We start from the raw sequence: 27,243 nt of genomic DNA on the forward strand, positions 1-27,243 counted from the left end.
GATCCACCTATCTTCACTGGCGCCGATGGCACCGACGTGGAGGACTGGCTCGCAATTTACGAGCGCGTGAGCGTACCCAGCAAATGGGACGAAGCAGGCAAGTTGAGCAACTTGGTCTTCTACCTCGCGGGAGTAGCGAGCTTGTGGTACAACAACCACGCGTCCGATTTTGCGACTTGGTCGGATTTCAAGACCGCCGTCATCAACGTTTTTGGCCGCCCTGCAGTTCGTAAGCTGCAAGCAGAACAGCGCTTACGCGAACGAGCTCAGCAGGCCGGTGAATCTTTCACCAGTTATATTGAAGACGTCCTGGACTTGTGTAAGAAAGCCAACGGCACCATGTCCGAGTCTGACAAGATCCGGAACATTATGAAGGGCATTGACGACGATGCCTTCACCATGTTGCTCGCCAAAAACCCTTCCACCGTGGCCGAGGTCATAACACTGTGCCAGAGCTACGAGGAGCTCCGCCGGCAACGTTCGATGACCCGTCGCTCTCCATCACGCGACGACGAGCTTGCTGGCTTGGCGGCCATACCTCACCAGGCCACGCTGCTGGCAGAAGTGAAGGCATTCGTGCGCGAGGAAATCGCACGCCAGTTCTCTCTCCTGGCCTTCGCCCACCCGCCGCACGTTCAGCAGTCGTCGACGACCCTTCTTCCTCCCCTCCGACGAGCAATTGAGCAGGAAATTGCCGAGGTGATGCCTGAGTACCACCAGCAACCTCCGACTCCTGCGCCACAGAGTTACGCTCAAGTAGTCGCCAGGACGCACCAGGCAATCCCTGCGGCTGCTCCATTGAGTTACGCCGAAGCCGCCGCTAGACCTCCGTCCTTCGAAGCGGGCGTGCCGGCTCCGTATGCTGCCGTCATCCCTAGGCCCCGACTGCAACCCACCATGCAGTCGTTTCAGCAGCCGCCCCGTCAATCGCATCCTGCGACATGGGCGGGACCTGCCCCGGCGAACCGATGGCGCACACCCGACAATCGGCCCATCTGCTTTGCATGCGGTTATGCCGGTCACGTGGCACGTTACTGCCGTCGCGTGCAGCCGCCTCGAGTCGCGTCACCCACCACCAGCCAGTCCAGCCGTGCATTCTACGACCCGCCTATGTCACCGACGTCACGCCCAGCTCCATCCAGTCGCCGCTCTCCGTCTCCACGACGTCGCTCACTGTCACCAATGCGACCACGTTCTGTCGCACGAGAGCAGGAAAACTAGTCGTCGCAGTCCACGAGGCAAGGGCTGCGACGCTATCGAACTGTAAAGCCCTCAGCGAAGTCCATCGAATGTCATAGACGTGTTTGTGGACGGTGTTCGCGCATCTGCCCTTATCGACACTGGAGCCGCCGTATCCGTTATGGACGCAAAACTTAGCCGCTTTCTCCGAAAAGTGACGACGCCACTTTCTGGGATGTCCCTCCGTACCGCCAGCTCCCAGAGTATTAGGCCTACAGCAGTATGCACTTCTCGCGTCTTCATCCAGGACGCTCTGTACGACGTCGAGTTCATCATAATTGCTGCATGCTCCCACGACGTCATCCTGGGATGGGATTTTCTTTCCCGCCACGACGCCATAATTCACTGCGCACCAGCCGCCCTCGAACTCTCACCGTTCTCACATTTGACGCCGGCAGACAGTCCATCGGCATGCGCCAAGATCCTCGTCAAAGACGATACCAAAGTTCCCCCAAACTCGTCGGCGGCCGTGCCAGTTTACTGCGCTGGTCTCTGCGACACAGTTGAACTCCTTTCGCCATCTGACCGCGTTTGCACTAGGAAAGGGTTGCTGGTACCTTTCGCGACCGTGCAAGTCACTCAGGGTAGCACCGCTATTTTTGTTACCAACCCATCCCCGCACATTGTTACGTTGGTGCGAGGGGAATGTCTCGGCAGAGTGGAGCCCCTCGAAGACGCACAAGTTCTGGACGCACCCGATGACTCGCACTGCACCAGTTCCCGTACCATCAGTGCCGTTTCCACGTCTGATTCATCACCCGCGAATGTATTTGGTCCCGCGATTGCTGACAACCTTACGTCGGTCCAGCGTTCCCAGCTTCTGTGCCTGTTGGAAGAATTTCGTTCTTCTTTCGATGTCGGGCAAACTTCTCTCGGCCGCACGTCCGCTGTTACGCATCGCATCGACAGTGGCGCCCAACCACCACTGCGGCAACGTCCATATCGCGTGTCTCCCACAGAACGACGGGTAATTAATGAGCAAGTCGACGATATGCTTCGACGCGACGTTATTCGACCCTGGGACAGCCCATGGGCGTCTCCTGTTGTTCTCTGTCCAAGAAGGACGGTTCTGTGCGGTTCTGTGTGGACTACCGAAGGCTCAACAAGATCACTCGGAAGGATGTTTATCCGCTGCCGCGCATCGACGACGCGATTGACAGCCTCCAAGGAGCAGAATACTTTTCATCTCTCGATTTGCGCTCGGGGTACTGGCAAGTACCCATGGCTGATGATGCTCGACCGAAGACTGCCTTTGTCACGCCCGACGGCTTGTACGAGTTCAACGTCATGCCGTTTGGTCTGTGCAATGCGCCCGCGACCTTCGAGCGCATGATGGACACCGTTCTGCGCAACTTGAAATGGCACACCTGCTTATGTTACCTGGACGACGTCGTCGTTTTCGCTCCGGACTTCTCCACGCATCTTCAGCGTCTGCGGCATGTTCTGACGCGTTTGAGCAACGCCGGCCTCCAACTGAATCTGAAGAAGTGCCGATTTGCAGCACGGCAGCTGACAATCCTAGGCTACGTCGTGTCTAAGGACGGAATCCTTCTCGATCCGGCCAAGCTTCGGGCCGTGGCCGAATTTCCCAAACCCACGTCCGTCAAAGAACTGCGCAGTTTCGTCGGACTGTGCTCATATTTTCGACGTTTCATACGCAACTTCGCCACCATCATGTCGCCGCTGACGAAGCTCCTTGGGAGTAACGGGCCCCTACATTCGTGGTCGTCCGAATGCGACGACGCATTCGCCAAGCTCCGTCGTTTGTTGACGTCTCCTCCCATACTACGTCACTACGACCCTACGGCCCCAACGGAGGTACACACGGACGCGAGCGGTGTAGGCCTCGGCGCTGTTCTTGCGCAGCGCAAACCAGGGTTCCCCGAATATGTCGTAGCATACGCAAGTCGTACGCTTACTAGGAGCCGCTGGAGAGCGCAACCGTTAAACAGTACCAATTGCTTCGCCACAGAACCGATAAAAACTGCTACAATTAGGTAAACTCAGGTGATGTCTGTTGTGGCTCTGGAACAAGAAGAGAGCTGTGACACGTTTCGTGGCGAAGAGTTTAATTTGATAACCCAGCATCTTGCTTGGCATTAAATACACACAAGTTGCGGTGCGTCAGTAGCAACGTCACCGCGCTTTGTCCTTTTATTAGATACAACATTCCTTCTCCCTTATTTTCTTTAATATCCATATCTTTCAGGCTGTCGCCGAACCCTTGTGCTTCGGCGTGGCAGAGGTTCAGGAGGTTGTTATTCAGCGGCAGTGGGATCTGTAGCTTCCGACGTTGGTTCCTGGACCTCGGTAGGAGTTTCCTCTGTTTCTTCAGGGGTCGCTGGACCAGGCTGCGCTAGAGGTGTGCCAGTGATGCGCACTGTTCTGGGTAGAATAAGATGAGTACTTGTATTAACAATGTCATCAGCATGCATGAATCGCTTCTGGCCTTCCACTTTGACTATGCAAGTTGTCACGCTGACACGGCGAACAATCGCTCCTTTTAACCAGTGCGGGTCGCCTGGTCGGATACCTCTCACCCGCACCCGTTCACTTCCATCAAGTTTCCTCCTATTCTTTTTATGTCCCTGGTCTTGATCTCTAGATGGGGTAGGCTCTGACCGCTTGGCTAATTCAGGGTGCAAAATGCTGAGACGCGTGCGCGGTGCCCAAGACAGGAAACTCTGTGCAGGAGTCTTACCAGTCGTGGAGCATGGCGTGTTGCGGTATGTGAAGGGGAACTGGTCCAGCGGTATGTGAAGGGGAACTGGTTTCTTCGATCAGCTCATTTAACTTCGGCCACCACACGTGACTTCTTGATAGCATTTTCATGCGAGTGGTACCAGGGGGCCGCTCGTGCAAAAGCTGTAGCACTTCTGGCTGCAAAGATTCGGGAATAACTACTCTCGTAGTAGTATGTCGATGCAACCAGAGTGTAGAGACAGTTCGTTTCGCCGGACAAAATAGGGTGCAATGTCAACATCTGATAGTCTTTCTATAGGTCCACTTTTACTGATAAGGCGCCAGTAACAGCATCGAACGTCGCATGCGCGCGGCAGCCATCTGTGGAATTGGCTTTGTCTGTCCAAATAGGCTAGCTAGAGGAAGGTGATCGGAATAAATCGTGAACTCACGCCCATAAATGCATTTATGAAAGCACTTTACCTCAAACACCACGGCCAACGCCTCCTTCTCGATATGCGCGTAGGCTTTCTCGGCGCTGCTTAGCGCGCGCGACGCGTATGCTATCGGCTTCTCTTGGCCGCAAATAACATGAAATAAAACTGCTCGAACCCCACAAGGGGATGCGTCGCAAACCAGACCTAGCGGTTTTTTAGGGTCGTAGAAGGTTAGTACTGAATCCTGAGTGAGCATTTTCTTGCTTTTCTGAAATGCCTTTTCAGTCTCCTCCGACCATGCCCATGGTTCCTCTTTTTGAAGAAGTTGGTATACTGGCCTTAGTTCCGATGACATGTTCCGCATGAAACGGGAATAAAATGCCAACGTGGCAAGATAGCCCTTTAGTTCCGTGCAATTTTTAGGCTTTGGAGCCTTTCTAATTGTTTCCACCTTTCCAAGGCAAGGGTGCACGCCTGTCTCATCAATGACGTGGTCCAGATATCTTACGCACTTCACAAAAAATTTCAACTTTTCGTGACTTACTTTGACGCCATGCTTTGCGAAGCGCTGCAGGACTGCTTCTACACGTGCCAGGCATTCGTTGTAGTCGGCACCTGTGATAGGCACATCGTCAAGGTAACAAACTACTCCACTTAGTCCCTTCAGCAACTCGTCCATGATTGCTTGGAATAATGCTGGTGCACTGGAAATGCCGTAGGGCATTCGAACATATTGAAATAAGCCCATGTGTGTATTTATAGTCAACAAGGGCCTTGAGTCAGGGTGCAGCTCCGTTTGCTGGTACGCTGACGACAAGTCCAAAACGGTAAGCACTTTGCCTCCTGCTAGGACCGCGAACATGTCTTGAACCCTGAATGAGCATTTTCTTGCTTTTCTGAAATGCCTTGCCAACAACAATGAACTTGCTGTATTTCTTGATGATTTCGACTATCGCAACGTTCAGTCGAACTGGAGTATCTTTCTTGCTAAGGTTGTGGAATTAACAGATAAGTACATCCCTGCTTACGCGATCTCCTCCAACCTAAAAAATCCGTGGTATAATCATCAGCTAAAACGCTTGTCTAACAAAAAGAAGCGTCTCTTCAAATCGGCTAAACTTAGTAATAGCAAGGCTCGCCGGTCAGCTTAGAAACAGAACGGTGATGAATACGTGCAGGCCTTAAAAGTTTTCAAAGAAAGTTTTCTAGGCAATACCTTACCTAGGATGTTGAAGACTAACCCTAAAAGATTTTGGCGTGTGATCAGTCCCCAAGACAACGATGTAATAGTACTTAACGATCCTAACGGTGACGCTGTACCGACCGACCAATGCTCCAACATACTTAATGATGTTTTCTCAAGAAAATTTTCTTTACCCACCACCGCCACTGCTCCTCATGTGCAACCTTATTACCACGACGATATGTTTCTGTCATTTTCAGTTACGATGGTGTCGCAAGCATTATTAAGTGACTAAAACCGTCCTCGGCACCGGGTAGCGATCAAATAAACGTCAAGTTCCTCCAAATTACTGTCTGTTATTCATCCATAATACTATCGCGGGCGAAACAAGACAGACAACCAGGAGTCGATGTCTGCCCCGGAACCAGAGAAGCAAAACGTTCTCTTCTTTTCACCCAAACGTGTATGTGCCACAGCGGGATGGTATGCGTCATTACCCCCTCTCCCAAAGAAGCATCGTTTCGATGCTGTATATGAGGGCAAAAGAGAAAATGAAGAAGGATACCATACTGGCGAAATAAATGTGTCGCGACACAAAATAACGTAGGCTGCTGCTATCAAACAATGATTCAAATAACACGAAAGAACAAAACGAAAAAGAGAAAACAAGAGGACACACGCTCAGTCGTCAATGAAGTCAATGTCACTCCACAGTCGAGTCACAGCGAGAAAAGTACAGTTTCAGCCTAGAAACATGGATGAATTCAGTTTGTGGAAGGCGACGGGAACGTCTCGAGGTGCCTTCTGGGAGAACCTCATAAGTAACGTCGCTGAGACGTCGTACAATCTTGTAAGGGCCAAAGTAGCGGCGTAGCAGCTTTTCTGAACGGCCACGCTGTCTGATGGGGGTCCACACCCAGACTTCATCACCAGGATTGAAAGTAACTTCTCGGTGACGAAGATTGTAGCGGCGTGCGTCTGCAGTTTGGCGACATTGAATACGGCGTCGCGCGAGTTGACGGGCCTCCTCGGCGCGTTGAGCGAACATCGCAGCATCCGTGGAAAACATTCCTAGGTTGTCGGGGAGGATCGTGGCGTCGAGCATTCTGGTAACCTCTCGACCGTGGACTAAGCGAAAAGGGGTGAAACCTGTACATTCTTTTTTTGCAGTATTATACGCAAAAGTGACGTAAGGCAGGATATCGTCCCAGTTCTTGTGGTCAATGGCTACATACATTGACAGCATGTCTGCAATCGTCTTGTTGAGTCGTTCAGTCAGCCCGTTTGTTTGCGGGTGATAGGCCGTTGTTTTGCGATGTTCTGTGCCACTTAACATCAAGACTTCTTGCAGCATCTCTGCAGTGAAAGCTGTCCCACGGTCAGTGACGACGACAGCTGGCGCTCCGTGACGGAGGACGACGCTGTTAACAAAAAAATGGGCAACGTCTGCTGCGGTAGCTTTTGCGGTAGTTTCGCAGTACCGTGTTAAGTAATCGGTAGCGACCATAATCCACCGATTTCCAGACGAAGACGTGGGCAATGATCCCAGCAAGTCCATGCCAATCTGATGAAAAGGCGCCTTCGGTGTGGCTATTGGTTGTAGCAGTCCCGCTGGTCGTGTAGGTGGAGTCTTACGCCTTTGGCAGTCGCGACACGTGCGAACGTAGTGCTTCACAGTCTTCGCGAGACGTGGCCAGTAGTAGGAGCGGCGAATCCGTTGGAACGTGCGTGTATAGCCAAGGTGTCCGGACTATGGTTCGTCGTGACAAGAACGTAAAATGTCGTCACGAAGCGTGGTTGGCACAACTAGCAGGTATGTGGCTTGCGTATGTTCAAAGTTCTTATAAAGAAATCCATCCCTGAAACAAAAGGAGTCTAGCAAGCGTGCGAAACTTCGAGGAGGGTGAGGTGTGCGCCCTTCCAGGTAGTCAATGAGCGGGCTGAGCTGCGACACGTCACGCTGTTGCTCAGCCAAGCTGGTTGCTGTCACGGCAGAAAGAAAAGTGTCGTCGTCTTCAAGGTCAGTGTTGGCATTTCCGACTGGCGCACGTGAAAGACAGTCAGCATCGGTGTGTACGATGGTGACGTCGAATTCTTGTAGCCGAAGGCTCCATCGTGCAAGACGTCCTGAGGGATCCTTGAGATTCGCGAGCCAACAGGTTGCCAACAGGTTGAGGTTGCTAACTACCCTGAATGGGCGGCCGTACAAGTATCGCCGAAACTTTGTTATGGCCCAGACAACAGCTAGGCATTGTTTTTCTGTAGCAGAATAGGTTTTCTCAGCAGGTGATAAGGTTCTGCTCGCATAAGCAATCACGCGATCTACGCCATTGTGCCACTAAACTAATACGGCGCCGAGGCCGGCGTTGCTGGCGTCTGTGTGTAACTATGTGTCAGCGTTTTCGTGAAAATGACCCAGTACAGACGGAGCCTGGAGATGGTTTCGGAGGGTGTCGAAAGCATGGCGCTGATCCTGACCCCAAACAAACGGGACGCCGTCTTTTGTAAGTTGATTGAGGGGTTCAGCAATCTTCGAAAAAATTTTGACGAAGCGCCTGTAGTACGCACAGAGCCCCAAAAATCGGCGTAGGTCGCGCTTATTTGTGGGCACGGGAAATGCGGTAACGGCGCTGGTTTTCTCGGGGTCAGGGCGGATGCCGGTATAGCTGACAACGTGGCCTAGGAATTTCAGTTCTTCGTATCCAAAATGGCACTTCTCAGGATTGAGAGAAAGCCCAGCTCTTCTTATTGCCTGAAGGGCTGTCTGCAGCCACTGGACGTGTTCTTCAAACGTGTCTGCGAAGACCACCACGTCGTCAAGGTAAAGAAGACATGATTTCCATTTGAGCCATGTCAGAAGCGAATCCATCATCCTTTGAAAAGTAGCTGGCGCTGAGCATAGACCGAAAGGCAGGACCTTAAACTCGTAGAGGCTGTCAGGAGTAATAAAAGCAGTTTTTTCGCGGTCACGCTCGTCAACTGCGATTTGCCAGTAGCCACTGCGAAGATTCATGGAAGAAAAATATCTGCCTTGCGTATACGGTCCAAGGAGTCATCTATTCGGGGTAGAGGATAAACGTCTTTTTTGGTGACATTGTTAAATTTCCGATAATCGGCGCAAAAGCGCAACGTACCATCCTTCTTCTTCACTAACAGAATTGGTGAAGCCCAGGGACTGGTCGATGGCTGGATGACGTCGTCTTTTAGCATCTGCTGAACTTGGTCACGTACAGCGTCTTGTTCCTGGGTTCGGTGATGATACGATGCTGAGCAAGCGGTGTCTGTTTAACCTTCGACGTTGTAGCGAAGCAGTCTTGAAATGAGCCGAGTATACGCATAAGGCTTTCTCGTTGTGCGTCGAGAGTGCTCGTGAAGTCCTCGGTAGAATGGTCGCCAGACGAAAGTGAAGCCAATGTTGACGAACTCTGGGCGTCTGCAATTTCCTCAAAGTAGGCAATGGCGGTGCGTCGGGCAAGATGACGATATTCGTCGCTGAAGTTCGTGACCAGCAGGTGAGCTCGTCTGTTGCTAGGCTGAATTATTCCTCGGGCAACACAGATTTGTCGTGAAAGAAGGAAAGACAAATTGGCCTCCGCAATTACAGCGTTGGACACGTCCTGTCCCAATTCTACAGTGACAAAGAGACTGCTTCGAGACGGCAGAGTCACAGAATCATCGGCAATACGTAACGCTGTCTTCGGCAATTCGGTGCTGTCAGTGGCGGCACGAAAAGGTTCCTCGAATGGCACAAGTAATCCACGGAGGTCAACGACTGAGCCGTATGCACGAAGAAAGTCCATTCCCAGGATGACTGGCCGAGAGCACACAGACAACACGAGGAAATACCCTGTAAATGTCGGCGCACGTATTCGAATACGTGACGTGCACATTCCAGTCGGCCTCACCAGATGGCCACCTGCCGTGCGCAACTGGGGTCCTTGCCACGGTGTGGTAACTTTCCTCAGTTCAGATGCCAGTGTGGCGCTCATAACAGAATAGTCGGCGCCGGTGTCAACAAGGGCGGTGACAGCGTGGTTGTCCACGAAGACGGCGATGTCGGCAGAAACGATCTTTTTTACTGTCGGAAAACATTGAAAAACCGGAACGGTCGTCGTCGCGTCGCTGCGTCGAGGGAGGTTCTTTGAAAGTTCGTCGGTCAGCGACTTCACCCCCAGAAGTCGCGGTTCCTAGTTTCCCCTGCGAGGACTCGGTGACCGCCTCCTGAAAGGAGCGTAAGACGACGAGGGCAAGGTAGGTGATGTAGACCGGCGAGTCGATGGCGATCTCGATTGGCGCCTCTCAACAGTCGCAGGAATTCGCTGGCCCGTGGATACGCCTTGATTTCGCGGGGGCGCTCACCGTAGCGTGGGCATCGAGCATCAGGGTGGAAGCCGCGGAGACCTAGTTGATGGTACTGACAGTTGCGATACACGTGACCCGTTTCGCCGCAGTGGTAGCAGAGCGGACGATTGTCCGACGTGCGCCACACACTTGCCTTGCTAGCGCTTTGTCTCGATGCAGACGGCAGATATGTTTGTGCGCTCGGAAACCTTGAACCGGGAGGCAGACTTGAAGCGGTGTCCTGGAATGGGTGCGTAGCCTGGTCCATTGTCCGCATAGAGAGAACTGTTGCTGGTGGCGCAGAAGATCGCAGTGCCGCCGCATATGTCAGAACGGGGGCCTCAGGTATGGGTGGTGCGAGCGGCGCAAGAGGTGCGACTGCCTGCCTTATTTCTTGTCTGATTACGTCCGCGAGTGCAGTCAGAAGTGCTTGGGCTCCTACTGCATGGAGTTGTCGCAGTTCGTCCCGCAGACTTCGTATGAAGTCTGCGAGGGCCTGCCTTTCGCTGTCAGATCCGATGGAGCATGCAGTGGCCGTGATGTCGTTGCGTTCGTACTGGGACGACCGCTGCTGGAGAGTACGCTCCATCGTGGTTGCCTCACTGATGAACTCGGCCACAGTTGTCGGTGGATTGCGCACAAGTCCAGCGAAAAGCTGTTCTTTCACCCCACGCATCAAGTGTCGCACCTTCTTTTCCGCTGACATGGCAGGGTCTGCGCGCCGGAAGAGTCGAAGCATGTCCTTGACAAACATTGAAACTCGCTCGTTCGGCCGCTGATTCCTGCACGAGATGGCTTGTTCAGCTCTCTCCTTCCTTTCGGCGTTGCGGTACGCGTCGCGGAGCTGTCGACTAAACTCTTGCCATGTTGCAAAGGAGCCCTCGTGGTTCTCGTACCACGTTTTCGCAGAATCTTCCAATGCGAAGTAGACTCTCCGCAGCTTGCGAACGTCGTCCCATTCGTTGATGCTGGCAACCCGATCAAAGTGGTCGAGCCAGTCATCAACATCTTCAAAAATGTCTCCATGGAATGGTCTTGGTGTCTATAACGCACGAAAAACATGCGCGAGGGGAGAACAATGGGCATCATTAGTTTGATTCGCCTGGCTTGTTGTCGGAGTTGTCATCTTTTCGAGTCTAGATAAAATGAGACCCAATTCGGGGGGTAATCCTTGCAGGCGGCGGCTGCTTCTTGCTCTGCGAGATGTAGCTGTCTCCAAGGTGCTAGAAGTGACGGCCGACACTTAGGAGCCAAGGTACATGTACCCAACGCCTCCACCAGTAATGTCGCGGGCGAAACAAGACAGACAACCAGGAGTCGACGTCTGCCCCGGAACCAGAGTAGCAAAACGTTCTCTTCTTCTTCTCACCCAAACGTGTATGTTCCACAGCGGGATGGAATGTGTCAATACAAACCAAAATTTTTCAACAGTCTCTCAACGACGGTGTTCTCCTGTCTTAGTGGAAAGTCGGGAAGGTAGTTCCAATCCATAAATCAGGTAATAAGCACTCTCCTTTAAGCTGCAGACCCGTTCCTCTCACTAGTATACCACGCAAAATATTAGAACACATTTTGGCTTCTCACCTCGCAAACTTTTTAGAGTCGCACTCATTTTTCAATCATTCGCAGCGTGGATTTCGCAAATCATACTCTTGCGAAACTCAATTAACACTTTTCGTACATAAACTAAACACCATTCTTGACAACAGCTCCTTAGCCGACTGTATTTTCCTCGATTTTTCTAAAGCTTTTGACAAGGTTTGTCACAAACTGCTCATTTAAAAATTACGACTACTTAAACTTGATTCCTGCCTTGTAACCTGGATTGGAAGCTTCCTTGCTAACCGCTCCCAATTTGTCTCAGCTAATGGAACTTATTCCGAAGAATGTGCGGTACATTCTGGTTTACCACAGGGCTCCGTCCTTGGTTCGCTTCTTTTTCTAATCTATATTAACGATTTGCCATCTTGCGTCTCCTCATATGTTCATCTGTTTGCCGATGATTGTGTAATTTTTCGTGAAATAACGGGACCTAACGACGTCGCCCTTCTTCAATCTGACCTTACTGCTGTCCTTAACTGGTGTAACACATGGCTCATGGAATTAAACTGTAAAAAAATGTAAATTCATGCGTGTGTCAAGGAAAATCACTAGTTTACCTGTTAACAACTTAGATAACACACGATTAGATAGTGTCACCTCATACAAGTACCTCGGAGTTCATATCAGTAACAACCTAACATGGCATACTCATATTAACTATGTTGTTTGTAACGCTAATCGCATGCTCGGATATCTTCGTCGTAACTTCACAAAATCACGTTCTTCTGTCAAACTAATACTGCATAAAACACTCATTCGCACTAACATGAATATGCCGCATCGGTTTGGGATCCATATCACAATAACTTCGTGCGTTCATTAGCAATGGTACAGAATAACTCTGTTCGCTTTATAACTTCTAATTACAATCGAAACGCGAGCATCACACTAAAGAAATCTAACCTTAAATTACCTTCACTTGCTTCTCGTCGTACAACGCTCCGCTTAACCCTTTTTCACAAACTTTACCACCATTCATACTTACGTGATTTGCTAATACTTTCGCCGCATTATGTTTCTCACCGTTTGAATCATGTTCATAATGTTGCCATCCCATGGTCTAAAACTGAATCATTTCGACAATCGTACTTACCGCGCACATCAAATGATTGGAATTGCCTTGCCGCATCGCTTGTAACAATTTCAGATCATGACACATTTGTGACTGTATTAGCCAATTCTTTTAATACCTTGTAGTAGCTTTCCTCTGATATGCCATATTTGTACATCTATAAATAAGAACATTGCACTGTTACCTGTTGTATTGAATTATAACAGCGATTATTGTATATTGAGAAACATTCCTCATAATTTTCACCAGAATGTATCCTTCTATTTTCTATTTTTCTATTTGCCATTTTGATATTTGCTATTTTTGTATTTTTTTGCCTATCATATTCTGTTGCATAATCAGGAACATTGTATTGCCTCTTTGTACTTACAAACTTGTTCGTTATTATTTTTACCACTCCCCTCTTTAATGTCTGTTGACCCTGAGGGCAAAATAAACAAATAAACAAACCGTTGGCAGCGGGTAGTGATCAGTTTTAACGCAGGGATTTACTGTCACTTTATAGTCTCCCCAAAGGCGCACTTTGTTCCCTGGTTTTTCGACTACCACCAGCGGTGTGGCCCAGTCGCATTTTGTTACACCCACCAGTACCCCATCAGCTTGTAGGCTATCTAGCTCTTATGACAACGTATCGGTATAGCGCAGCTCAGTTTGAGCATAAAGAAAAGAGGCTTCAGCGAAGAAGGAAACACAGGCAACAGGATGAGCGCTAAACTTCCAACTTTTTGTTTATTGCATGACCCTACAGCACATTATATGGCTCACCCCACAGCACACGTGACGCCGCTACCTGACCAAAAACCAAACATGTGGCGCAGCACACGTGACCAGAAAACGCAGTTTACACAAATATCACATTAACTACACCTCACTGCACACGCTCAAGAAAATCGATCTCTTTTTCAGATAAGGCTATAGATGGCGTACTCACACACAGCTTCACACATTTCGCAATAGAATTCGCCTCGATGATCTCACGTGTCAGCTGATTACGACTGCGGCCCAAAACGACACAACGGTCAAACAATGGAGTGCATGCACACGTCTTACAATGCATAGCCAGGAAACTGCCTGAGGAAACCTTGTTTTTTACATTGCAACAATGTTCGCGTAGGATCTTGCTCACCCTTGCGAAGGAAGGTGGCTTCTGTGTGTTTTCATCAGGGGTGTTTTGTGAAAAAGCCAGCAATGCCATTGCCAAGGTCTTCAACCGGCGGGACGATGTGTCGCTGAGCAAGGTAAAGTCCTCAGCTGTTAAGCTTTGCAAGAAGTTCAACCTTGAGAAATTACAGAAGTCCTTAGCAAGGAGCAAGAGGGACCACCTGTTGGTTCAATTCAGCGCAAAAACCCATAGGGTGGACGTTCCCCTAAGGGTGATTGTGTCAGAATATGACTCCTGGCAGAAGCCAAGCTTAAGTGTTTGTCAGTTAACGACCCCTTCTTGATAAGAAACTCGGGTGAAATAATCAAATTTTTAGAAACTAATGCTGACAAAGGTTACCAAGCTTTTTCCATTGACATCAAGGATCTTTTTTACTCCAGTCCTCACAAAGACCTGCTAGAAGTTGTGGAACAATCTATTGACGAATATGAGGCCATCAAGTTCCAAAATGAAGCCTTGATATCTGGTAGCCATTTTTTAGAGCTTTTAAACTTTTATCTCGTGTCAACATTTATTAAATGGGATGATGTCGTTTATCTACAGAAGAAGGGGATGTGTATAGGATCGTGCATTGCACCCATACTCAGCGACCTTTTTTTATCCCGACGCGATTTCATTCTGTCCGATAAGCTCACTAAGACGAAAGTGCGAAAAGTTTTTCGTTATGTTGAAGATTTCTTGTTTTTTATTGAGTGTGCCTCAAGTGACGTTGAACGTCAGGTTGCAGAAATTCTGCCAACCATTAAGGATTGTCTGGTTCCCCTTGACGTAACGTATGAAATACCGCAAGAAGGTACTATCCGGTTTCTAGACCTTCGTCTGTTTTGTGCAGTAGAACATACTTGCTGGTGCTATGAACCGCGCTCAGAAAAGCCTCTCCTGCAGTACAATTCAGCGCATTCAAAACTAATAAAACGAGGGGTTGCCAGAGCATGCTTTAGGAATGCCTTGATGAAGTCATGTCATCACACTATGGCCGCTAGTTTTGCAGGACAAAGCAAGCGATTATCCCTGGCGGGCTATCCAGTGTTGGTGCAGGTGTCAGTGGCTGAGGGCTTGTTGCAAGGTTCACGTAAGCGGGGACGTCTGCAGAACAATGGTGTGCCAGATGCTGGAAAAACCAGTGTCATACCCTATGTGCATAAATTTTCACACCATTTGAAGAAGATAGCCCTGAGAGAAAACGTCCGCGTAGTGTTCTCTGCCCCAGTGAAACTAAATCGACTATGCAAGCTGACGAATCCTATGAAGGAGTCGCAACCCGCCTGTGGAAAGAGGCATGTGACTAGGTTTGTGGAATGTTCCCTAGCTGTCGTGTATATGTTCCCTCTGTCGTGCGATGCGGTTTACATAGGACAGACGGGTAGGTGTATCAATGACCGCCTACGCGAACATTGTTGCAATGTAAAAAACAAGGTTTCCTCAGGCAGTTTCCTGGCTATGCATTGTAAGACGTGTGCATGCACTCCATTGTTTGACCGTTGTGTCGTTTTGGGCCGCAGTCGTAATCAGTTGACACGTGAGATCATCGAGGCCAATTCTATTGCGAAATGTGTGAAGCTGTGTGTGAGTACGCCATCTATAGCCTTATCTGAAAAAGAGATCGATTTTCTTGAGCGTGTGCAATGAGGTGTATTTAATGTGATATTTGTGTAAACTGCGTTTTCTGGTCATGTGTGCTGCGCCACATGTTTGGTTTTTGGTCAGGTAGCGGCGTCACGTGTGCTGTGGGGTGAGCCATATAATGTGCTGTAGGGTCATGCAATAAACAAAAAGTTGGAAGTTTAGCGCTCATCCTGTTGCCTGTGTTTCCTTCTTCGCTGAAGCCTCTTTTCTTTATGCTCAAACTGAGCTGCGCTATACCAATACGTTGTCATAATGCACCAACTTGCCCATTCTGCAGTACTTATCTAGCTGTTCTTTAACTCGCTCCCTTATGGCATATGGTACTGGACGTGCCTTGCAGAACACTGGCAAGCTACCTTCTTTTAAGGAATGTTTCGCTTGAAAGCCCTTTATCAGTCCTAACCCAGGAGTGAAAACGCTGGCATACCTTTGTCGTGTTCCAGGGCTTCCGGGTATGAAGACGCCGACAGTATTCAAACATGCTTTATTCGCATGCCAGCAACATAGCGATAACCAAGAGTGCCGAAGGAAAAGTGCCCCCGCCCCACCGCGCGCCAAGCGCTTTTATTCACATCGTGGGCGAGGGTGTTGCGATATGGGCCGCGTGACAGAGTATCGCACAAGCACACGTGTACAGATATGCGACATCCCCCCACACTTATTTGGATCCCCAAGCATTGTCCAAAAAGTTCACGGCACAAAGCGATCAGGTGGGCGACGCTGTCTCTGCGGGTAGCGACGTTCGCTAGGAGCGTTTGAAGTGTCCGCCGGTTCACTTTGTGCGGTGGGCGAGCTGTCGACGTCATGTGATGAGTCGCAGGCCGGGACCTGTGCGGGAACTTCTTGCTGCCTTTCACTGAAGGGTAGTTCGAACTCCGTGGCGATGCCGGTGTTATCGTTGCGGATGTGATTTTGGTGACGCACCCACTGGAACACACCACGCGGAGTCACTACACTTAACCGATATGACACTGGTCCCGTACGGGCAAGAACTGTTGCACACAGCCACTTTGGTCCCGATCGGAAATTGCGCACACGAACGGCATCACCAACAGCGATGACGTTGTCACGACACGGGTGACGCCTTGTCTGGTCGAACTGGCGCTGGCGCACTCTGTTCTCGACCGCTGGTCGTATGAGGTCTAGTCTGGTCCGCAGGCGTCTCGCAGGAGCAAAGTGGAAGGGGCCTCCCCTGTCGTAGCATGAGGCGTATTACGATACGTCAGAAGGAAGTCGGCTAACTCCTCACTGGCGCTCCTCGGACTGGTCTTGCGGAGCGCTGACTTCAAAGTCTGAACAAAACGTTCAGCCAGTCCGTTGCTACTTGGGTGATACGGTGCGGTTCTTACGTGCCGAATGCCCCTGTGCTTGAGGTAGGCTTGGAACTCTGCAGAAATGAACTGGCTTCCGTTGTCGGACACGAGTGTTTCTGGAAATCCAAATCTGCAGAAAAGTTCATGAATGCAAGCAATGGTTGCCTCTGATGTAGTGGTTGTCATGGGACATACTTCTGGCCACTTGGAATGGGCGTCGACTACTACTAAGTAGGATATACCTTTTACTGGACCTGCAAAGTCCATGTGTAGGCGTTGCCAAGGACGCGTCGGCCAGGACCATGGATGGAGCGGCGCTTTCACTGGCAAACTGCGTGTCTCTGCGCATGCGTGACAAGAGCCGACACATCTCTCTATGTCCTGATCGATATTTGGCCACCACACATAGCTTCTTGCAAGCTCTTTGGTGCGCACCACTCCCGGATGCCCCTCATGTAATTCATCTAGGACAAATTTACGGAATTTTTCTGGTACCACCACACGCATTCCCAGCATGACACAACCTTGATATAAAGAAAGCTCTAGTTTCCTGCAGAAAAAAGGTTTCAGGTTCGCAGATACGTTAGCAGGCCAGCCTGACAAGATGTACTGCACTACTTGACGGAACACTGGATCCCGTGCAGTTTCCTCTGCGATCTGTTTACTGCAGACGGGCATGCTGTCTAAACGCAAAACCAGAAAATTTTCTGTTGCCCGTCTGTTCCCGGTTGCTGGATTGGAAGGCGCGATAAGCAATCAGCCCACGTTCTGCGCTGAAGGGCGATACTGCAAAGAAAAAGAATATGCAGAAAGCGTGACTGCCCAGCGTTGCAGTCTGGCAGCTGCGATGGCAGGAATGCCTGTTTTGGGGCCAAAGATCGTCTCAAGTGGCTTGTGATCCGTGAGCAACACAAACTTCCGTCCGTAAACGTAGTAATGGAACTTCTTGACTCCAAAAACAAGCGCTAATGCTTTCTCCAATTGACTGTAACCTTGTTCAGCTTTTGTTAACGTTCGTGAAGCATAGGCTATTGGATGAACTTGGCCTTGAAAAACGTGTGACAAAACTGCGCCTATTCCGTAGGAAGAAGCATCGCATGACAACTGCAATGGCAAACTGGGATCATAGTGAATCAGAATAGGCTTTGACGACAGCAGTTTTTTACTTGCGCAAACGCACTTTGACAAGCGGCGTTCCATTGCCAAGGTTCGTCCTTACTCAAGAGCTTGTTCAAAGGAAAGAGTATGGATGAGAGATTCGGAACAAACTTTCCATAGTAATTTATGAGTCCTAACACTGACTGCAGCTGCTGTTTGTCTGTTGGAGCTGGTGCATTTGCAATTGCGACCAACTTTTCATCCGTCGGGCGAACACCGTCTTTTGTGATGACGTGACCCAAGTACTGCAGTTCATTGCGAAAAAAATCGCATTTCGAAGGTTTGACGCGAAATCCGCGTTCTGATAGCCGCTTCAGCACAGCTTCCAGGTTGAGCAAGTGTTCTGCTTCTGTGTGGCCCGTGATCAGTATGTCATCGAGATAACAAGTTACGCCGTTTAGTCCTTTCAGCGCATTATCCATAATACGCTGAAATATTGCGGGAGCCGATGAAATGCCAAACGGTAGGCGGTTGACCAGAAACAGACCCTTGTGCGTATTCAGCGTAAGGTATTCTTTGGATTCGTCGTCCATTTCGACCTGCTGATACGCTCTACTTAGGTCAATCTTTGAAAAATGTTGTCCGCCTGCCAGCGCGGCAAATAGCTCGTCCGCTTTCGGTAGCGGATACCTTTCGATGTCCAGTATCGGGTTTAGCGTGACTTTGTAATCACCGCACAGTCTGACTGAACCATCGCGTTTAACAACTGGCACGACCGGCGTTGCGTACGGGCTTGTGGTCACGGGTGTAATAATCCCTAGCTCTTGCAGCTTCGACAATTCCTGCTCGACAGCAGTTTTTAGAGCGAAAGGCACGCTTCTTGCTTTGAAAAATCTTGGCTTCGCGTCACCCCTTAAGAAAAGAGTAGCCTTTTCTCCCTTTACTGTGCCGAGTTCGTCCTTGAACAGGTCCTGATAGCGGTTTAGCAAGGACTAGTTTAGGCGATCTCTCAGAGCCATTTGTGTTTCCCACCTGCATGTGGTGAAGACCTTGTATTTGCGTCCAGTCCAGCTTGAGGTGTTGTAGCCAACTGCGCCCCAGCAGCGGCTGGCCGTCCTGGCGGAGCACGTACAAAGGCAACTGTTGGCGCTGCGCGTTGTACTGGACTGCAACAAATGCTACTCCGCAGGGCTTCACGGGTTCATTTGTATAGGTTCTCAAGGTGAGACTTGTCCTGCGCAAATGAGCTCTGGGAAAAAGAACGGAACTGTGAGACAGACATAACGGATACAGCAGCCCCTGTATCGAGTTCCATATTCACTGGTACGCCGTCAATAGCGACCTCGACCATGATTGGTTTTTGTCTTGCGTCTGCAGCAGGTTTTACACTCTTCAAATTGGTGCGTGGCAGTGACAAGGTACTAACATGCCGTTTATTTTTACTTTTCGATTCTTTTAGCTCTTTGCTCCGGCAAGCACTCTTGATGTGGCCCTTTTTGTTGCAATGAAAACATTTGGCATTCGCATACGGACAAGAGCTGGCGGTGTGTTTCACCGATCCGCAGCGATAACAAGAGGTAGAAGCTTCCCCAGTGCTTTTAACTTTGTGCACTTGAAATTCCTGCTGTGCTGTTGAGCGCGTAGCAGATGCGCTTTGAATCGCAGCTTCAATGGCTATCGCACGATCAACTGCTGTCTGAAACTTTAACTGATGTCTTCTGCAAATAAACTTCGTTGTATGTCAGCCCGAAGCAAACCAAAACAAATCTGTCCCTTAACGCTTGATCAAGAAAAGTACCGAACTCACAAGTTTGCGCGAGTCTACGCAGCTCTGCGGCATACTGAGTAATAGTCTCTTGCGGCAGTTGTGAGCGGCGATGAAATGTGGCTCTTTCGCCGATAATGGACAGTTTAGGAACAAAGTGGTTTCGCAGTAAGCTTAGAAGTTCTTCAAAAGACTTCTTAGCGGGAGTCTCAGGAGACGTTAACGACTTCAACAATGCGTATGTCTTCGGTCCTACTAGGCTTATCAAGGTATCAGCCTTCTGGTCCTCCGAGACTTTGTTAGCACGCAAAAATGCTTGGAGGCGTTCTTCATAACTAGCCCAATCTGCTGAAGATTCATCGAAGGGTTCTACTTGCCCCAAGTGCGCCGACATCGTTTCGCTGACTTGTCTTCTTGTGGCAGTCCACCAGGGTCCCAAGAACTTCGTCGCCAAGAACTATGTCGTGTTCCAGGGCTTCCGGGTATGAAGACGCCGACAGTATTCAAACATGCTTTATTCGCATGCCAGCAACATAGCGATAACCAAGAGTGCCGAAGGAAAAGTGCCCCCGCCCCACCGCGCGCCAAGCGCTTTTATTCACATCGTGGGCGAGGGTGTTGCGATATGGGCCGCGTGACAGAGTATCGCACAAGCACACGTGTACAGATATGCGACAACCTTTTCACAATGTTGTCCACCGTGAGCTCCGCTTGCACCGTGCGAATGCCATTCAAGTCGACGTCCAGGTTCTCAATGGAATCGCGTCCAAGTAGCGCTGGCTTGTTTCCTGGCACCACAACTACTGGTACAATATTGCGCTGTCCGTTGTACTCGACCGGAACCTCGGCTTGCCCCTTCACTTCCAGCGTTGCTTCTCCGTAAGTCTTCAGCTTAACCGTAGACAGTGTGAGCGGCGGAGGATTCACTAGCTGCTTCCATAGGTCTTCCGATATCAGAGAAACAGCGGCTCCTTTGTCTACCTGCATCTGCACGCGCTTCCTTCCGAGCGCAAGTTCTACCTGATACGGCTGCTTCGCAAGGCCGGCGTGATGTACGGCGTAGAGCATCATCTCATTATGTTCTTGCTGGTTCGCAACGGCGTGAATTTTTCCCGCACCCGGCGGGTGTTGTCCGCATACTCGAGACAAGTGACCCGTGCGTTTGCAGCTGTAGCACCTTGCTTTCCGATAATGACACGAATTAAGGTCGCACTCTTGCCCACAACGGTGACACTTTGTCTTGGTTGCCTCGTATTGCTTGCATGGCTTGACCAGCATTCCTTATCGCATGGACGTCGGCTTCCGTTCCACTGCCATGTCGAAACCCCCTGGACTCCTGTTCCGCCATTTCAACGCTTTTGGCAAAGTCACAAGCAGATTCAAACGACAGCTCCTACTTTTTTAGTAGACCCGTCTGAATGGCAGGGTTTTGCAGTCCAGCGACGAACCGGTCGCGCAGTGCGTCGTCAAGGAATGTGCCATACTTGCATTTAGCGGCCATATGCTTCAGTGCAACTGCAAACGTCGCTACTGTCTCACCTTCCGCTTGGCACCGCCTGTTGAATCTGAATCGCTCTGCGATGATTCGGCTTGCAGGCTCGTAATGGTAACTCAGTACCTTGACCAGGTCTTCGAGACTTTTCTCCGCAGGTGTCGCCGGTAGAAGCAAATTCCTGACCGTCTTGTACGCGTTCTTGCCAATGGCCGTTATGAAGGCCGACTTCTTAAGCTTCTCCTCCTGTACGGTGGCTACTTCGCAGTAGTGCTCGAATCTTTCCACGTACGAAGCAGTCTTCATCGCCGTCCTGCAGGAATGTGTCGAATTCCCACATCTTGACCATGCCGTGCTCTGGCCTGCCTCCGTCCTTCACGGGATCCGCCCCTTCCCATCGTAGATTCGTTTAAGCATCTTCGTCGCCAGTTCGTTTTCGTTTATTCGTTTATTAGTTCCTCAAGGGTCCCGAGGGACATTACATGAGGGGTGGGCAAGAAAACACGATGGATAAAAAGAAAGCAAAAACAGCAGCAACAATAACAACAAAAAATAGAAAAACAGCAGTAGGTCACATTTACAAGGATAAAATATGGCTTTTTACTGCAGTTTTATATTGTGCAAACTGAGATGACATGGCGATGTAGGCGGGAAGGTCGTTCCAGTCTTGCGCAGTCTGCAGGAAAAATGACTTCTGGAAGGTTTTTGTTTTAGATAATGGCGCGATGTCCGATGTGCAGGTCTGATGAATGCATGCCTGGTGGCCAGGAATGGAATAACTTATGATACAGGCACAAACGTGAAACTTTACGGCGAGTGGCAAGATGAGAAAGGCTAAGTTGAGATTTGACTGCTGACACACTTATGTTAGTCGAGTAATTCGCGATAATGAATCTGGAAGCACGGTTCTGGATGGATTCGAGCATAGTAGTAAGGTTAGCTTGATGAAGATCAAAAATGGCATCAGCATACTCAAGTTTAGGCCTTACGAGTGTTTTATAAGCTATTAGTTTAGTAGAAGAAGGTACCGAGGCAAGGTTGCTTGAAGGTATCCGAGAACTCGATTAGCAGAGTTAGTAATGCCTATGATGTGTTGTGACCATGTTAAATCAGATGAGATATGAACACCTAAGTATTTGGTAGTGTTAGCAGCGGCTACGGGGTAATTGTGTAGAGTGTATGTGTTAGCGATGTAGTCTTTACGTCGATGAAAAGTCATTACAAAAGTTTTGTTAATATTTAGGGACATTAATCAGTCTTTACGCCATTTCTGTATAGTGTTAAGATCTGTCTGTAAAACGGAAGAATGTAAGGTATTAGTTACAGGGTGATACGGCACGCAATCATCAGCGAATAATCTAATGTTAGAGTTGATGTTACATGGCAAGTCGTTAATGTAAATTGAAAAGAGGAGGGAGCCTGGTACCGTACCTTGTGGAACGCCAGAGTGAACACGAGAGAGGGGAGATTTGCAGGAGTTAGCAACAACAAACTGCCTGCGATGGGTTAGGAATTCGCGAATCCAGTAGAGCACGGAGGGGTCTAAGTTTAGGCATGAAAGTTTAAGCAGTAAGTGACGATGGGAAACCTTGCTGTTGTGGCTCGGGAACAAGAAGACAGATGTGACACGTCTCGTGGCGAACAGTTTAATCTGATAACCTAGCATCTTGCTTGGCACTATATTCACACAAGTTGCGGTGCGTCAGTAGTGACGTCACCGCGCTTTGTGCTTTTATTAGATACAACAAGGTCGTTTCCATCAAGGACTAGAGCATTCGGCATATTTCATAACTATACACTGAAATTGAGGCATAAGAATTAAGCAAGGTTCCACCGAACAGCGCACATGCAGCTAAACATTGATGATTTCGTCCAATGCGTGGTTTTATCCAAGCAGCGAATGAAGCTTGTTGGCGCAAGTTCATGTTGCATTGTGCTAGAAAGACAGTTACTGAAGCACTGAAGAACGACGAAAAAAGAAATAGCTCCTCGTCGTTTTAGAGCGAGAGCTCTACTAATTCCTCATCGTTTCACAGTAACCTGGAGCGGAAGATTATTATTATATTAATTGGGAATTATTTCGCTTTAATTTGTGGTTTATATCAAGTCGCCAATGTAAGGTCGCATGTACAGGGTGTTTCAAAAAATGTGTCGGAACAAACTCAAAACTAAGGGGAATGGAATATAGGCTTGCTGCATTCATAATTACCTCTTTCTTTCTTTCTTTTTTTTAGAGCGCCGCTCTTAGGCGCCCGTTCCTGCGTTGAGCGGTGCTGCCGTTGCCATCGGTGGCGTAACCGATAGACATGAAAAAGTAACCGCGATAGACATGAAAAAATAAAATGAGAAAAAAATGCCCAGGATCGAATGGGATTTGAACCCCCGGCCCCCTGCGTGGCAGCCGAGTATTCTACCACAGGGTCACGCTGGTGTTTGAAACTGCAAAATGACCCTATACAGACTTCATGTCGGGCAAGGAATCGCAATAACCTATGTAGTATAGCGTGGCAGAAGAGTATAGTAACAACCAGTCATCACACAATGCACAGTGTGCAGCTAATGTGTGGTTTAATGCTTCCCATCCACTGCAAACTGCTCAGCCATAATTCTTCATCGTCATTCTGAGGACAGTATTATAAAGCTTGACCAACCAACTAACCAACCATCAGCCCCATGCAGCATAAACAAAGAGCACATAATACCCTACAGATGTGTAGCGGGTACCTCGCTTACCCGCAGAAAGACGAATAATGGAGTGTTAGGTGGTGTCCTACTTCACAACAAAATATGATTTATGGCGTAGTGGATACTTTGCATGTGTACTCGTATTAACTGCCCCAAGAGAGTCTAGAAGGGGCTCTAGAAAGGCTGTTGTTCCAGCTTTCGATGGGACTGTACTGCGCGTTCCGCGCAGGTCTGGCGTTTTAGAGCGCAGCTCTTAGGTGCCCGTTCCTGCATTCAGTGGCGTCGCCGTTGGCGTAACCGACAGAGCGAACGACGACTAATATATATATATATAAGGTGTAACGCCCCAAAGCACGATATGATTATGAGAGGCGCCGTAGTGGAGGGCTCCGGAAATTTCGACCACCTGGGGTTCTTTAACGTGCACCTAAATCTAAGTACACGGGCCTCAAACATTTTGGCCTCCATCAAAAATGCAGCCGCCGCGGCCGGGATTCGATCCCGCGACCTTCGGGTCAGCAGTCGAGCTCCATAACCACTAGACCACCGTCGTGGGGTAGAACAAGGACTTAAGAGAGTGAACAGCGTAGCACTCGATCGCTGGCAGTTTCTGTGGCAACGCGTGACGAATGTTACATTGCTACGACTGCGGAAGGCGAAAACTTCAAACGCAGTTGGCGATGGCCCAACACGAAGCTGGGCTCGGAATTCGCATTAGGCAGTATCGTAATCGTCGGGGAATTTTGTTCTACCGGCGTGTATATTAAGACGCCTAGTGACGTCAGTTACGACAGTTAATAAATAAATTAATATAATTACCATTTTAATTAGTCGAGACAGACGGTCAAATCAAATGAGAGAGTTGACGTCCTTCCTGCGAAGAGCTCGCTTTAAGGTCCTGTCGCTTTTCGCATTTCTGAGTACGCGTGGCCAAATAAAGTACTTTTTTGCTGTTTTCAGACATCGAAGATGAAATGGACCCTTCAGTCAATGAACTTCCTCGGGCTGCCTGACAGCTTTTCGAAGCAGGTACGTCTAGCTGCCCTAGCTTCATTTTCAAATAACTTCGTGGTTTTTAGTACGTAACGATCAAAGCGTTTGCTGCGCTTCCCGCATTTCCGCTAGCTCAAAATATACGTTGTTCGAAGTCTAATGCTGCTTTTTTTTCTTTCATGATATAATTCTCAGGAAAGAAATCGTTCTTGACGCTACAATTTTCGCATCAATAATCGCTAATTAGGCCCATCCTCTCCCCGAAAAATTCAAGGGCGCTTAAGCTTTTCATTCTTGGGGAAAAGCGGTAGCGTACCACTTCATTAAAACAACGCACTTACTAGATCCGCCTTGGAGCATCCGAAAATTGTGTCAGTCCCAAAGACCCACGTCACCCAGGTTCAGGTGATTGCAGTAAGCTAATAAGTTTCAAAGCTCCCGACCGAATCACGACCCTGAGACATGCACACTTATTACGATTCTGTCTTACAGGAACCTGACAAGCTGGCTTTTTGTTTGTTTGTTTTTATTGCGTAGGCGCTCTCATGCGACTGGGCCAGAGTTCTTCTGTCTCTGTGTCCGCTACGCGCGGCGTTAGTGCTGTCCATAAACAAACAAAGAGAAATAACCGAAGACGTTGGCGAGTTTCGAACCTACGACCATACGTAACACGCGGCTCCGAGGCCGCGTGTTACGTGTGTGGCTAAATACGCGCACATAGAAAAAGTAAATATGTATGAAACATTTTCACCAGCGACGCCGGTGCCCACGTGATCAGCGCGCCTGGTCACGTGATCGCCAGGAAAGCTCAGTGTGCGCAGTGATGCGGTGGAAGAACGGGGCGTGTACCCGCAAATCCGGGGTTCCGCCTAGAGGAGAGCCGCTCACGGCCACAGTGAATGACCGCTGAAAAGCGGCGACGCTTGTGGGTACTGGGCTTGCTGCGTCCCGTCCGTAGTTAAAGCAAGGGAGACGGAGGCTTCAACTCGCAACAAACAACAACAACAATTTATTTAACTCTACGCTGCATACGGCGGGGTCGGTCCAGGCACACGAGACGACGAGGCGACGACCATGATCGGCGGCAGCAGCAATCGGCCAGCGCGGGTGGCAGCATCCGTCCTTCCTGGCGTCCCAGGCACGTCTCCCCTGGGCGGCGCGCAGGCTGCCCCTTTTAAGCCGCGCAGATGGGCCACGCGCACCGCGTCTGCGCAGCACGTGGCGCTATCTCGCGATAGCCGGTGGGCGTGGTTCCCACACGCTGGAACGCTGAACGGCAGCTGACGACGGCGGTGACGGGAGCTAGATTCACAGAGAAGTGTTCGTAAGCGTCATTTCACTTGCTCATTTGCGCACGCACGTGACATCGCTTTAATAAGCAAGAACGAAGACGCCAAGAACAGATCAGAGCAGCAGCAGCATCGAAGATAGCAATGAGCTAGCAGCACAATAACGCATATTAGGTAAGTTCAGTGAAGTTCTGCAGTGTCCTTTTGCCTTTCGTTCTTTTTTGTTTTTTACTCTTACTGTTTTTAGTCCTGCTGATTGTCTCAGCAAAATGCATAATATGCCGCGAAGCCTATGCACCTACAGCAAATTCGAAATTAACAAAGTGTCCATCACCGTCCAGGTGCGCTTCCTCCACGACTGCCTGGACTCGGATCAAATGTGCTTGAGCGCCTGCGGTTTCTTCAAGGTCAACCTGACGCTCCTCGTGTCGGTAAGGCTGTGCTCATCAATCTACTTGCATGGGTACAGTCATGTTCAGAAGAAATGAGAGCTGCACTTCAAACTCAGATTGAGAGATCCATCCACCGGCGCGAGCGCCTTCTGCTCGTTCCTGAATGGAGTGCCATCCGCATCTTTCCCATTCGTGAGCTTGTTTAGAAATGCACCGAATATGTTCTATGAAGCTTCCCCAACAGCTGTTGCCCCAGTAACGTCGGTGCGCACACGACACTGACGTCGTATTGGCCTCGAGATCTTGGAGTGGCGCCTTCTGGCGTGTGACGTCAGAGCGGGGACTCCGCTTTCAACCGCGCTGCAGCAGCCGCTGCTCCTGTATGCGGATCGTCTGCTTTAGGCGGGAACTTTATCGAACGAACAGCCTGCGACGGTCAACTAACGTCTACAACGAACGTTTCGAGTGTAATCTTGAACTTGTTTTAGTTGCCGCACAATCGACAGGGCCCAGAAATCCCCCGGATGGCCGACGAGTGCGGCGATACCACCGACCGCATTGCTGCTAAGAAAGTGAAACTATGTGTGAGTGTTCTCGCTCGTTATCTTGTTTCCGCCGTACGATACTAATTAGTTTGAGTGTTTCTTTTGATATTTAAGTAAGCTTGCTGTTCCCCAGCATCTACAAGTATGCAAATAAAGCTTGTGAAAGGTCGCAGTGCCTCATCGAGGGCGACGCGGTGTACGACGTAGGCCACGTTGTTGAATGCGCGGTCGAGGCCGTCAACAGAGATCGCATCACCGTCGCAGCTCTCGTCCTGCAAACAAGTGCGCAAGTGCCGCCTTGTTGCACATCCTCCTGCCGATGACCAT

General features: G+C 49.6%; 3 protein-coding genes across 3 annotated transcripts in view; 1 reads left to right on the forward strand and 2 right to left on the reverse strand.

Annotated features, from left to right (window-relative positions):
- The window catches only part of LOC119376037 (uncharacterized protein K02A2.6-like), an 84,879-nt gene extending 65,420 nt beyond the window's left edge, over positions 1–19,459 (reverse strand). The window contains exon 1 of the mRNA XM_037646029.2: positions 17,670–19,459. The gene's annotated coding sequence lies outside the window, so the exon portion shown is untranslated. The remainder of the gene's footprint in view (positions 1–17,669) is intronic.
- Positions 1–27,243, forward strand: part of LOC119376048 (uncharacterized) — a 62,291-nt gene that overhangs the window by 34,030 nt on the left and 1,018 nt on the right. Inside the window, exons 3-4 of the mRNA XM_037646032.2 lie at positions 24,658–24,726; positions 26,321–26,410. Of these exons, the coding sequence (XP_037501960.2) occupies positions 24,658–24,726; positions 26,321–26,410 (159 nt within the window). The remainder of the gene's footprint in view (positions 1–24,657; positions 24,727–26,320; positions 26,411–27,243) is intronic.
- Positions 15,856–17,375, reverse strand: LOC125756502 (uncharacterized protein K02A2.6-like). The gene is made up of 2 exons (XM_049411355.1): positions 16,900–17,375; positions 15,856–16,787 (listed from the first exon to the last, which is right to left on the reverse strand). The coding sequence occupies exons 1-2, from the start codon at positions 17,025–17,027 to the stop codon at positions 16,487–16,489; spliced, it is 429 nt and encodes a 142-aa protein (XP_049267312.1). The 5' UTR covers positions 17,028–17,375; the 3' UTR covers positions 15,856–16,486.

This window comes from Rhipicephalus sanguineus, unplaced genomic scaffold (genome assembly GCF_013339695.2).
Source record: "Rhipicephalus sanguineus isolate Rsan-2018 unplaced genomic scaffold, BIME_Rsan_1.4 Seq1073, whole genome shotgun sequence".
Taxonomy (NCBI): Eukaryota; Metazoa; Arthropoda; class Arachnida; order Ixodida; family Ixodidae; genus Rhipicephalus; species Rhipicephalus sanguineus.